A 14367-nucleotide genomic window follows, 5' to 3' on the forward strand; every position below is an offset into this window, starting at 1 on the left:
TGGGCATAGCAGATTTTTTAAAAATTAAGGTACCACTGATATACAATCTTATGAAGGTTTCACATGAAAAACATTGTGGTTATTAAATTCACCCATATTATCAAGTCCCTCCCACCACACTCCGTTGCAGTCACTATCAGCATAGTAAGATAGAGCAGAGACTTTTATTATAATTATTTTAAATTCCAAGGAGCCTCAATTTGCTTTAAGATGTACATAAGAATTACAATTTTCTAATCTTGCCATTTGCAACAACATGGGTATTATGCTCATGAAATAAGCCAGACAGGAAGACAAATACCATATGACTTCACATGTATGTGAAATCTAAAAACAAATCAGAAACAGACTCATAAATAACAGAGAATAAACTGGTATTTGCTATAGGGGAGAGGTTTGGGGGTATGGGTGAAAAAATTAAGGGCCATTAAGTGGTACAAAATTGCACTTATAAAATAAATAAATCATGGGGATGATAGTACAGCATAGGGAATATAGTAACACTGTAATGACTTTGTATGGTGACAGATAGTAACTACACTTATTGTGGTGAGCATGTCATAATGTACATGAAATGTCTAATCACTATGTTGTACACCTGAAACTAATATGATATTGCCTATCAGTTATATTTCAATTAAAAAAGTAGAATGAGCTGTTTTAACTCCTTAAAAGTTTCAAATAATGATTTAAAAATGGATATTAAATGAATCTTACCAGTTTTCAACTTTGGTTGATTTGCTGTTTCAATGTTGATAAAATGCAAGTTTTTCTTAAAAAAAAAAATAAATAAAATTTTTTTATGACCCGTTTTAAAAGGTAGATTTTTGAATCCAGTATACTACCTTTAAATGAAATTGCATTGTTTTTCTCAGAGAATTTTTATTACAAAACATCATCTATTTATGTGACACTTATCAACCTCAAGACTGATTTCTCAGATAGCATCTGATTTATTGTGCACAACAACCTGGTTAGGCAGGTGTCACTTCCCTTTTATAAATAAGGACGTTGTCTCAAAAGCAACTTGTCCAGTAGAAGGATTTGGTCTTTTGAATTTAAAATCAGTATTTTTTCCTTTATCATACACTGTCTAGTGAGGCTTGACAAATTACAAGCAAAAGTTTGTTGAATTTACTTTTTTCCTCGAGCCATAGGAGAAAGTGAAGCAAACCAAATCACTTAGCACACTAACTTATATTGGGCAGATTCGAAGCATAAGTGCAAGAAACGTTAAAGTACGTAACAATTATTTCTGTGAGTAATGCGGTTTTCCCCAACTCCTGCCCTATTTACAGATGAAGAAAACCAGTGCACTCAGCTTTACACGGAAAAATTGAGTACTTTCTAATTCATATTTAGCTCTAAATTGTATTATCTTACTTTTTTCCCACAGACTTATTTTTGAGTGTTGAATGTTAAAATAGCCAGACTTAATATTCAACAGGAAAGCCCATTGTCTTCCAGACTTGTTATCTAGCCAAGCACGGCTTTGACTCCCTCACTACCACACCACCCAAAGAAATGAAGAAAAATGCGTGTTTAGGAATTCTGAATGGAGAACCTATTATTTTAAGTGTAGATTTAGAACTGAGGAATTTAACAGATTACACAAGCTGTGTTGACATAGAAACTAAGGACTCGCTAATGACCTAACTGTTGCCATAGAGAAAAAGAGAATTCTAGATAGTCCCAAGGTTAGTGGGGGAGCTGAGTCTCTACCTGGTTTAGCTAGCTAGGGTAAAGGCTTCGGTCAGATTAGCTTTAGAGAAGATTAGGTTACACAGATATTTTTTAAATGTCCCCATGGGACTGTGATTATGGGGTGTTGGCCAAACTATGAGATGGCTGATAACATTTCACACAGACAGGATCATAAATCCAATGTTTTGCTATTTTCCAGACCTGATGGCGATGTGCAGCTGCCTCCTGAGAAACATGCCTTTGCTTCCATGTTCATTCTGTGAGAGCCATCCAGGCTTCATGGTTGCTCAGGCAGAATTCAAGAAATTGAGCTGCTGAAAATGGTGGTGCCATTATTAGCAATTAAGAGCACATTCAGTTAAAACTCTTCTTTTTGAATTTCAACAACCAGAGAGATTTTTTTTTAATGATTACTTATATTTTTCTCTCATATTTTCTCCTTCGTCCTCCCTTTTTTCCTTCCTACCTCCTTTGCTCCCTCACCTCCAAGGCAGTGGGGTCCACTGCAAAGGTCATGGACTTCAGAGCCCTCCTCATCTAGGTGTTTATCCCTCCCACATCAATGGTGGCTGTGAAACCTTGAAGACTTTAAGACTTACTAATGGTCATTAATCCAATGTTCTCATGTCTAAAACAAAGATGATAACACCTACTTACTTTATAGAGTTATTGTAAGGAATATTCTGATCACGTAAGTAAAGTGCTTAGTATGGTGCCTGGCATATACTTGTTGCTCAGTAAACTTTAGACTGTCTGTACTTTTTCACTCAATCAATATTCACTGGGCATCCTACAACGAGCCAGTCGGTGTACTGTGAGGGAGACGTGAAAGGGAAGGTGCCTTGGTCTTTGAGGGTCTCACAGTCTAACAAGAGCCTGGTTTAACTGACTTCATAGCCTGCAGGAAGAAAGAACTGAATATATAAATTTTGCAAGAATATTGAAAATAAACCAGTGCTGGTTTCCAAATTATTACTTATTATTTTGTTATCAAGAAACGTTTACTGACCACCAACCATGCCAACCATAATGGATAATTTTCTGATCCCAAGAATTCATGATCTACACATACAACACTTAAAAATAAACCTAATTTGCATTGCAACTTTGTTTTAAATAAAAGGACAAAGTAATCTATATTGATTATGTTTTCTTGTTTGAACTAGTATATGAGTGAACACTGGAAATACTTGATCACATGAGAATGTAGAAAATATACACAAATGCAGTATCATTCATTGCAAGGCATATCTACATGCATGACTGTCCTCTCAGCAGCCTCAAAAATATCCATGCATGTGACCCAACCTTAGAGGTTAGGACCTGCTTCTTCATATCTTGAGAGAACGTTGCATTGCTGCAGTTCACATCATTGGCCACAGGAAGCCTAATTTCCCTACCATTCTATAAATCAGTTTTTCAAACTCACCTTAACCACTACCCCATCCCACTCAGGCCACAAACTCTTGAAATCCTTGTGCTGTGCCCTTTGTAAGTTATGATCTATCCCTCAACTTTTCTAAATGTTCTCCCCTCCTTGTTGCTCTGTGGGAAACTTGGTACTCTCTGTTCCCTTTACAGCTCTCCCAGGTGGAGCTGATGGTTTTCACACACCCTCTCACCACTGGGTCCAAAGCAGGTGGCAGACATCCTCTTATTTCTCACTGATGCTTGTCAGGCCACCTCTCACTGTGCCCACACCATTCGCTCTTGCCACCATCTTCTAGGGTCCCTTTAGGTCACTCCCAGTCCTTCCATGAGGATTTTGGTTCTATGTCAGCACCGTTGAAACACCAGGAGCCACAGAGATGCTCCTTCTAATATCCTGGCCCCCAGCCTCCACCCCTGCAGTGATCTCATCTTTTACTCAACCTCAGCCACTCATTCCATGGTCATAACCCTAGACTCTGAAGACCAAAAACTGCTTCCCGTCTGTAAACATCAGTTTCAAATATCCTACTCTCCAGCAACCACCTCTTTCCAGCTCATTTCCTCTAGTGTTTCAACTTCAACAATCCTTGTATCTTTTCCAGATGCCAGAAGAACTACCACCAGGTCTGCTTCCCACCTCTCTCCTGCTCTCACTTCCCTGGTTTCTCAGCTGCCATCCCATGGCCAGGTATTACACTCATTATCACAGCCTCACAAACACTGTCAGTTCCCTAATTCTTGTTTTATGTCATGATGCTCATTGACCTAGTCAATCCTTATTAACTCCAACTCTGACATTCCATACCCACACCCACGAAGCAGAATGTGGCTCCGAGAAAAACAAGAGCAAGCTTAAACAGGTCATCCTTTAAAATCATGATCACTAGCCTCAAGGGAGCTCTTCTCACAGTACATTTCCCCAGTCCACCCATTCTCACCTCCTCACACCTTCCTCTAACACCATCTCCTTCACGCTCTCCCTTCTGTCCTATCACTGTAGATGAGCTTCCACAGATTCCATCCTCCAGACCTTGGGATTCTGTCACTTCCAAGTCCATCATAGCAAGTCCTCTTCACCCCTTTGCCTGAAATTCTTCCACTCTGTTTCACTGCTGTGGTCGTGCTTCTAGCACTCAACCCAACACCAGCTGGTGGACTAATGCTCAGGCGTGTCGACCTTCCCTGATATGGCACTGTAGCCATGGAAAGTAAGCAGCTGCTTAACTTCCCCCTGACACCAGCCACTGTCCAAAGCATTGGGATGTCACCAGCAGCACCTGCTCCCTGGGAGGGAATCCCAGTCAAACTCCAGCAGGGAGGGGCTCAACTTTCCTCCAAGCATGCCATATGGTGGAAGTATTTTATATCTCCTAAACTGATGGACTGCCCATGCTGGAAAGGAACTTGGAAATCGCACTGAGTCTCTGATGAAGAAATTGAGAATCTGAGAGGCCAAACCACTTTCAGTGCTTTGGCAAGTATCCTGATATAAAGGATTCTGTGGTTTTTTTGTAATTAGAAATACAATGTGGAGCTTTTGAAAGGTTGTGTTGAAGGCATTATACCCCAATTACCTAAAAAATTCCTATGCTACAAATTTTTAACAAATATCCAAAAGGAGAAAGGAGAGAAGGAAACTGGTCAGGTAGAAAGAGAGGTTCTGGTTAAGAAACAGTCACGTGGGTTACCGGGCTGCCCCTCTGCCTGGCTCAGGAACGCAAGACCTGGCCCTTGCTTTTCCCATGAGTTCAATGGGAGGAAGCAGTGGGGTCATGGTCATTCTGAGGGCAGATGCCACCTTTGCGGGTGGGTGTTCTCTCCCTAGCTCAGCCTCATGAAAGACTCCCTCCAGTGCCTTCTTTTTTGCTTCTATTCTTGGTTCTTTGTCTCCTTAGAAAGTGTTTTCAAGTTGCCTGCTGCCTCTTATTGTCAGTGCTGTGACTCCTCATTCACTTTTCTCCTCCTCTAATAGAAATAAGCTAAGCCATCAGCCTAGGCCACCTGGATGGCTAAAGAAGAATACAAGTGGATTGGACAGATAATCAACTCACTTCTCCATTTTGCTGTGTCCACCTACTCAAATGATGGTTAAATGGAACTTAAAGTCCAAAGAATTCCATTTCTTTTGAAAAACCTTGAAGTTGGTGCCCCTCACACTCTTGGCCTTCTAAAGTGCATTATCTGTTACCTTGCCTTAGATTTAAATCCAATGATTAATCTGTCAACTCTTGAATGGTGTCCTTAAAGGCTCCCTGGTTAGGTAGATGCAAGTAATACTCATAAACCCAAGAGCAGCAGAGACATTATGATCCTGTTCCCTTATATTAACAAGAAAAGAACTTATTTCTATTCTGGGATGTGTAAGCCAAAAAGAGTAGGATAGGAAAATGTGGCTTCCTTGTTTGTATTCCTGATTTGAATCTGTATCAGTCATTCACTATGGCGCCAGTCAGTGGAAAGAGGATGTGCCATAGACCTCAATCATTCTTTTGGGTCACCCCAGATCTGCATCCCTTTCTGTTTAAAATATTACCCAGTGTGCCAGAGAGTGGCCAAAGTGTTCACCAAAACCTTTTACCTTTTCTCCTGGGTACCAGATAGATGACATTTCTCAGCTTCTCTTATTCTTATATCAAATCCGGACAACAGACAATAAGAGCAAATGAGGTATTCCAGGTTCAGGCCTGGCCTATAACAATCTTCCCTGCAATCCTCATTCTCTGCCAGCTTGATTCTGAAGCCCATAGTGACCTCAAAAGCAAAGTGTTAAGTAATAGGCAGAGCTTCTCTTAGCCAGGATTCTTGGTAGTGTGGAATGGACATACTTCCTACCCCCAGTCCCTCCTCTCACTGACTGGACTCCATGTGAGTGCAAAATAAACATCTATTGGGTCAGTCGCTGAGATTTAGGACTAAACTATTAGGGCAGCTAGCATGACCTCAGCTAGTGTACCCATATGATGGGTCTCAGTAAGAGACAGTGATCGCCTCCTACTCTATGGACTGCAAAGCCTCCCTCACATCCCTCCATTGCTTCCCTTGGAATGCACCCAACCAGACTTTGAGTAGTGAGCTGGTGGTACAAAGAAGCAGGGTTCAAGTGGAACGCATTCATTAAATCAAACTCAGTATGTCAATGGTCATGCTTAAATGTTACCTAGTAGCAGCTAAGCCCTTTCTTCTTAGCAGGTATCATGAGATTCTGGAGGGAGGTGGTGGGGTTTTCATCCAGGTTCCGGGGAAGCAGTGGTAGCAGCAGTGTCCAGTATTAAGGGGCATGGTGTCTGTGAAAATTAGGCAGGGCCTGGGCCACCAGCAGAGATGAGACTGCTTCACGGTCAGTGCTGCACTGTGATTTTCACATGTGCCTCTTTTCTAATGGTCACCATGCCTGCTTCTCCAGCCTTCCCAGGAAGTTCATGCCCCGTGCAATAACCTCCAGTGAAGCCTTCCCCTGCCTAAGTTAACTAGAGGTCAGTTCTGCTGCTTGCAACTAAAAACTCCTTTGGATACAAATGCATCCCTTTTAGTGAGAGAAAGACGGGCAGACCTTGTTGCTCCCTGGTCTCGGGAGTTGTTTTCCTCCGGGGTTTTTAGTCATAGTAATAAACACCTTGCAGTGGTCCTGTGACCCCTTTAAAAACTCTGAGACCACCTGAGAGTCTACCTGAGCTGTGAGCCACTTATGTTTCCACTAAAGGTTCAGTATGCTTCCAGAGGGAGGACCAACCTATCTGTATTTTGACCCCCAGGTTTGGCCTAAGTAGATTAAACTTGAGCAAAACAAAGCCTGCTATTTAGGAAAATAAGAATTGGAAAGAAGAGTGAAATGCTGAAGCAATATCTTAGAAAAATTCCAAGGAGGAGAAAGGAAACAAGATCTTCCCTGGGAATACTGTACTATATGTTGCAAAGAAATATAAATCAGTACAGTCATTCTAGGTCAATGGGCTGCATCCTGCAACAGAAGCATAATTTAGATTTTTGTCAAGGTACATGCTCTCTTGATAGCCCTGTCTTTGAAACTGCAGTAGAATTAGGTCACAGAAAGTATATTGTACAAGAGTAAGTGCTATGGGGCAGGGTAACTGGCATTTTATTCTTGCAACATCATTATTGTGTTTAAGCCACCTTATAGTCAGGTTACATTCCTACTGTGGTAGGCAGGAGGAAGGAAACTCGCCTAGAGAGACCATCCTGGAGGTCTCACCTGTACAACCACCACCTCTAGCTTGGGCCTGACCATGTGTATGCCAGTCCTGAGCCTCTTTCCATATTTCCTCCATGAGGTGTCAGAAGTCTTGTATGTTGTTAGGAGGTTGGCCCCCAGTGAATGAATGGTCCAACATGCCAGGACCATTTTTCTACCTAAATCTGAACTGTCCTCAGGAATGGCTTTGGCCAGTAGCCTGTGGTGGGACTGACATGGCACCCATCCCAGAGGCTCGGCCATGAGAGGCCTTGGAGTGTTCCTGTGCCCCCTTTAAAAGCCCCGAGACCACCTAGTTGTGAAGATGCCCAGTCCAGCCCACTGGAGGCTGAGTGGCACCTGGAGGACAGGCAAGGGGCCAGAGTTGGTAGCCAGCCCCAGATGTGGTGGCTGAACCTCCCATCCTGGCCCATCTATCTGCCGGCTGAATACAGCTGCAGGAGTAAGAGTGGCAGAACTACCAGATGCTCACACAAGAGTGAGAAAGAGTGCATCCCTGTTGTCTGAAGCCAGTAAGATTTGTGGTGGCTGGTTATGCCTCCAAAAATAGTTGACAGGAGGCGAGACCCAATCACTGAGGGTGGCAGACTATGAAGAGCCCCTGTTTGTGGTATGAAGCTGGCAGACACAGTATTGCAAACTTCTAAACTCTGATTACCTTTCAATCCTTTAAACTCAAAGATCAGATAAGTTTGCTGAAGAAGCTATAAGCCACATAGAACTAGTGATAGAAACTATAACTTAGATTCCACTAGGCTAACTGAAGAGTTCTTCCTGTGACTTCCAGGAAAACCAGAAAGCCCTCAAAATAGACAATTCTGTTGCATCATTGCACCAGAGACAATCAATGCTCACCACCTCCTGTGGCGTTTACTAGCATTTGCACAAAATTTCAGGGAATTGCTGCTTTTGTTTGTTCTGTAGAATCAGATCACTATTCCCTCAGCCCAATAACCTTTTCCAAAATAAGCTCCCTAAAGTAGATTAATAAAATGTGTAAGGATGCACAGAATACATGTCTAGGTCATAGAAACCACCACTATGGAAAAACATCTTTTGTACAGATTTATTTAGGAATGTTAATAAAAGGGATAGTTATTCAAAAAACTAATGTTTAGAAATTCTCATCCAAAGAACAAAAAGACTTGGTCCTCTTCAGGTAATCGTGTTAAAGATGTGAGATAATGGCAGTGTGCTCTTGGTTAAAAGGTGTCCTTTTGTCACTGTGAGGTTCTGATTGGTTGTGACCCACCTACCTACCTTTCTAGCATTGTTTGAACCCCTTCCTCCCAAACCACCAGAAAACCATGTCTGGATATCTCATGCCTCTTTATTAACAGTGACAGCACTGGCCCACTACCCCCTGCACTTGCAGCTTGTCCTCTGCCAAGCTGACCCAGACCCAGTCTGGGTCCAGTCCCCCCCTTCTGGTTCCCATGGGCCCCATGCATGGTGTTGCCAAGCACACATCTTCCTGGGCAGTTAATTGCTCATTACATGCTGTCTTCTCAGTGAGGCCCCAAGCACCTTAAGGTGTGGCCCCTCACTTGTTTATTCACAGCATCTGGCCCAGTGCTTGATATAAAATCAGTGCTGAAAATACATATCTTATATGAATATAAGACCCATATGTCCAATTAGCTACTTGATAAATTTACTTGGATGAATCAAGGACATTTTAAAATTAAAATATCCAAAATGGAACTCTTGATTTACACCTCAAACTCAAAAGTCCTGCTTTGTTTCCAGACTTCCCAATGTCAGTAAATGCACCTTTGCTCAGGCACTCCACCTGGAAACTGGGGAGCATGAGGACCCTCCCCTGCCCCTCACCCCAACATTGTGCCCTGCTCTTTCTACCTCCAGATCTCTCTTCACTTCTGGCTCCACCATCCTCTCCTGCTTAGATGACCACAAAACCCTTGCAAATGGTCTCCTGTTTCTGAACGCATCACCCTCTAACTCATTCTCCACACAGCCACCAGAACCATCTCTTAAAGTCCAAATTAGGCTGGTCATTCCCCTTTCCAGAACCTTGCATGCATCCCATTATGCAGAGAATAAAATATAACCCCCTTGCTCTGGCTGTGATGTCCCTGTGACCCAGACTCTGGTCTCCTGTGCCACGTTGCTGCCAGCATGCTGGTTAGCTCTGGCCACATTAGCATTCCTGGGTGCCTGGGATGCTCCAAGTTGCTCCCAACTTATCCATTTAGCAATGATTAGTTCCAGCCTGGAACATTCTTCTTCCTGTTCTTCCCATCCTGGAAACCAGAGGTCTGCCTGGACCATTCCGTGAAAGGAGCAGCTCACCATCCTCACCCTCTACAGTGATGGCGATTACAGAACCTTCCTTCCTGCCTTCATAGGCTTTCCCCAAGCTGTAACGAGCTGGCTCATTTGTATCTCTCACTGAAGGAAATCATCAGGAGGAGAAGAGTCTCAGGTCATGTGCCCACTGCCTCTCTAGCATTAGAACTTTGCCCAACCCAGAGTCGGTGTTAGAAGAGCATGCACTGAATGAGGGAATGAACAAAGAGCACAGGAGTTGGAAACACAAGCACATCCACTAAGCTGATCCTCACATTCTGAACCCCATGACTCCCCGTCTGACTGACGGGAACACAGGGCTCACACTTCCAAGATCCAGGCTGATGCAGGAACTACAAAGTGAGAAGCATTCTAGTTGGGCCTGCACATACATGATCTCACTTAAATCACACCACTTCATGAGGTCACCAACCTTATTTTTTTTATAGATGAAAAGCAAAGCTCAGAGACACTAACTGACTTGCCCACAACAGACCACAACACCAGTAATCCCCAGAAATGGGCTGTAGGTTTTAGGTCTGGCTGACTCCACATGGAGCCCTCATGTGCTCCACAGCCTCCTGCCACTTCTGAGTTCTTCCCAGAAGGATTGAAATTAAAGTTTAAAGTTTCGACTTGCTATTCCAAAGGTTTATATCAGACTGTTTCACTTCATGATTCCCTCCAATGACTGGGATTTGCTTATATCAGAAAATGTGGGTAAAGGAGTTGTAGCAGGTGCCTTGATTCCCATTTGCAGGGCAGGCATTTAATTCTCCCCATCAGGGTGCCTTTTTATGAAAGCTTTACATGATAATTAACTCAAGTGATTCACTTCCGACAACACCCACAAACAAAGACATTCTTACCTCGGAATTCCAGTCCTCTAAGTTGAAAGGTGACAAGACCATTTCCAGTTTCAATCAGGTGAACAAAAGCATTGAGGTAATCTGAGGCCAAAATAAAGCAATCACCGGAGCTGTAGTTCCCCCAACGGCCGAGAGCCAAGTCTCCACAGAGGGACTCCTGGAGGGCCCTTGTCAGATGCTCATAGAAGATGGAGTTGAGGTTGTTATCATCATTCCCTAAAGACAAAGCATGAAACGTGATCACTGAAAGCTTATTCTTCTCTACTCAGACCTAGGGAAGAGTGAATTGTCATTTGATTAAGGGAAAATCAGACTTTTCAGATACTCCACTGTGGATAAAATGAGAGTTCCTGTGGTTGACAAGCTCACTGCACACCTGTGGCTGTTGACTCTATATAAAGAGCTCTGCCCAGTGCTCTGGGCATGACATAGTGGCAGGGCTGCAAGGCTGCAGGAGAACAGAGCAGAGGCTGGAGTGGTGGCAGCGCCGAGGACAGAGGCCCAGAGGAACGGCTGTGTGGTACGACTGTGCAGAGAGGCCCAGGGGACGACTGTGCAGAAAGGCTCAGAGGATGGCTGTGTGGACAGAGGGGCCCAGAGGCAGAGACTGGCTTGCTGCCTGCAGACTCACTCTGAGTGAATGGGATTCTAGTGACTGATCTGCCACCTGGAAATAAAGTTGGGTATAACCCTTTCATCCCAAGAATGTTTTGCTGTCAATTTCTTTGGTCACACTGAATCCATAGCGAACTTGCCCAGGGCTGAAACCCATTGGCAAGACAATTGGTGTAGTCGGCAGGATTCACTGTTGACCAGGGAAAAAGTCAGGCTGCCCTTATGGGAGGGATGCTTCAGCGGGTGCCCCTGTGAATGGGGAGACAGTGGATCATCCCCCAGTGGGTATGTGGTCTGAGGTGGCTTGCCTCCTAGAGGACTGGGCCCCACCCCAGGACTGGAGGCAAGTGGAGGTGACACTTGAGGCAGTAGGGGTGGCCCTTGGTATATATAATAAGTAGATCCTTTGAGAAGCAGAGTGCCTGTGAGGCAGCGGGGACTGTGGGTTGGCTGCTTCTCACATTCTTAAAAAGGTCTACAGAAGAGACGCAAGAAATGGCGGCACGAGAACAGGAGCGGCAAACTTCAGTAGATCCCCTGAGGAGGGAAGTGGCATTGTTGCAAGAGGCAGCACAAGAACGCCAGCTGCAGACTTCTGTGGATGCCCTGAGGAGGGAAATGCTATTGATGAGGGAGGAGGCAGTACGAGAGCGCCGGCAGCAAGGTGCCATTGGAGATGAGATGGCAGTGCTGCCAGGTGTTCTGAAGGAGGAAGAGGCCATCAAGGAAAAGGACAAACTCCTGAGGGAAGCACAGGCAGAGGTGGCACAAGAACGTCAGCAGTGAAGCATTAAGCTGAAGGTAAGAGACATTGGTAAGACATCCACCCATTTTAATTGATTTTATGAGAACCTCCTATTTTTTCCCTTCATACTTCTTCTGGGAAACCTCATCTACACAAATGAATTCAGTTATTGACTCACAAATTCCTCTCTCCAGCTGATCTCTTGTCTGTGCTCTAGACTGTATGCCTGCTAGTGTGCCTAAAGTGCTCTTTACCTTCACCACGTCCAAGTCAGGCCCAGTCGGCTCCCCTCTCAGTGAGCAGGACTGCCATCTAGTCAGCCACAGCCTAGGGGCCTGTGCTCCCACTCTTTCATACTCATGACTCTCAATTTTATTTTCTTCAAATATTTTTTGTATCTTTCTACCTTTCTCCATTTCCATTACCCTATCCTTTTCAAGCTACAATATTTCTCAAATGGACAACCACAATAGTCATGTGACTCACTTCTGTATCTTCACTGGGACCTGCTCCCTGTGGGGAAGTTGGGGTTCCTATGGCCAGGATCCTCACTGAACTTAAACTACCTGATGATGTAACTGGCCTGTTGCTAGGCTATTGCTTCCACACCTTTAGGCAATAAGCTATTATTGCACTATATAGAGAGCTCGGCCCAGTGCTCTGAGCGGAGGCAGAGATACTGGTGCTCGACCTACCGCCGGAGAACAAGCCAGGTAATAAACCCTTTCACCCCAAAGAACGTTTTGCTGTCAATTTCTTTGGTCACACTGAATCCATAGACAACTTGCCCAGGGCTGAAACCCATTGGCAAGACACTCCCTCACCCATCCTCTACACCACAGAATGAGCTTTTCACATGGAAAACCTAAACATGCCAACCAGGACCCCCTACTCGGCCAATTTAATTCTGTCATGGTTTCTCAATACTCTTAAGAGAGAGACAATAGGTCTTATCATAGGGTCCCCTGTAATTTATCATTCACAGGTCCAAGCTAGGACAGTCCTGAGCAAACCCAGGCTGTAGGTCAGACGAGACTCCATGCTCTGCTCCTTCCCTCGCCCCCGCCCTCACCTCACGCTGACTCTGCCCGCCCTGCGCACCCTTGTGCTCTGCCACACAGAACTCCTTTCAGCTGAGGGATTCACGGGCCTCTTCCCACTGGGGATTTGTAGCTGCTGATCTTTCTGCCTGGGCTGCACTTCCATTCTTCTTGGCTTATTAACTCTGTTATTCCTCAGACCTCAGGCCAATCACCACTTCAGGGAAGCCTTCACTGACCATTTTGCCAGACCAAATCCCCAATTCAGGCTCTTTAATCTGTGCTCCTCACCTTTGAAACACTTGTCACAGTTGGAATTTGCCTTGCTTTTTGTGTGCATATGTGTATATGGTTATTTGATTAAAACACCCAATTTCTCCAATGCACTACAGAGTGAAGACAGATACATATCTAAATTTGTTTTCATATCCTGATACTTGCAGAATTCCTAACATGTAACAGGGACTACCTAAGTGTCTGTTGACTGATAGATAATGCTGTAGATCATATAGCTTCTTTAAGAGAAATTTTGTTTTTAAGAACATACCTGTCAAATAATTCCAGGACTTGTTTTGAAATCAAAATCACTGAGGTATAATTTATAGACAATAAACAGCATCAATTTATGTAAATAATTATTGATAGTATTATATGTTATATCCAATTTTTTCTCATATATTGTATATACATAGATATAAATTATATTATGTAGATGCCATTTATTGTTTTAAAATTATATGTATATGTCAAACAGATTTATTGAAGAATAATTTATGTAGAGTAAAATTCACCTTTTTTAGTGTATCATCCTATGATAGTCTTAATAAATGCGTATAGTCACGTAACCACCACTTAGAATAATGCATCTGGGATTCATCCATATTGCTGGACACAATAGTAGTTTGTTACGTTTTATCATAGAGTACCCTGTTGCGTGCAAGCGCTGTAGTTTTTTGCATCCGGTGGAGGACCTTGGGTCGTTTCTGGTTTTGGTGATCCAGTACAAATCCAGTATAAATATTCTTGAACATAAGTTTACATGAACATAAGTGTTTGTTTCTCTTGAGTAAACACCTTGCCTGGCACGCTCCTCTCCACAGTGGCAGTGCCATTTCACATCCCCTGAGAAGCGAAAGAGCTCTAGTGGTTCTGCATCCTTGGCAGAACTTGGTGTCATCAGCTGCTGTGTGTGTTTACTTTCAGCCATTCTAACTGGGGAGTGAGCCACCAAGGGAAAGGAGAAGGTCAGATTCGGTCAGGAGATGGGACGGCGGTGTGGTCTGCTGCCCCGTGGGGGCCGGGTGGGTTCAGAAGCCAAGGAACTGGGGTTTGTGGTACATTTCCCTTAATCTCCCTTTCACTTCCTCTGTTGGATCTCTCATGATGGACAGAAACCTGTTAAGGAGGAGGCCAGATAAACTGGGAAGCACTCCCGGCCCTGTG

The 14367-nt window shown here is 43.9% G+C and overlaps 1 protein-coding gene across 1 annotated transcript in view; it reads right to left on the reverse strand.

Annotated features, from left to right (window-relative positions):
• Window positions 1-14367, reverse strand: part of PCNX2 (pecanex 2) — a 388374-nt gene that overhangs the window by 59569 nt on the left and 314438 nt on the right. The window contains exon 25 of the mRNA XM_057505727.1: window positions 10525-10740. Coding sequence (XP_057361710.1) covers window positions 10525-10740 — 216 coding nt within the window. The remainder of the gene's footprint in view (window positions 1-10524; window positions 10741-14367) is intronic.

The sequence above is a fragment of the Manis pentadactyla genome, chromosome 8, assembly GCF_030020395.1.
Source record: "Manis pentadactyla isolate mManPen7 chromosome 8, mManPen7.hap1, whole genome shotgun sequence".
NCBI lineage: Eukaryota > Metazoa > Chordata > Mammalia > Pholidota > Manidae > Manis > Manis pentadactyla.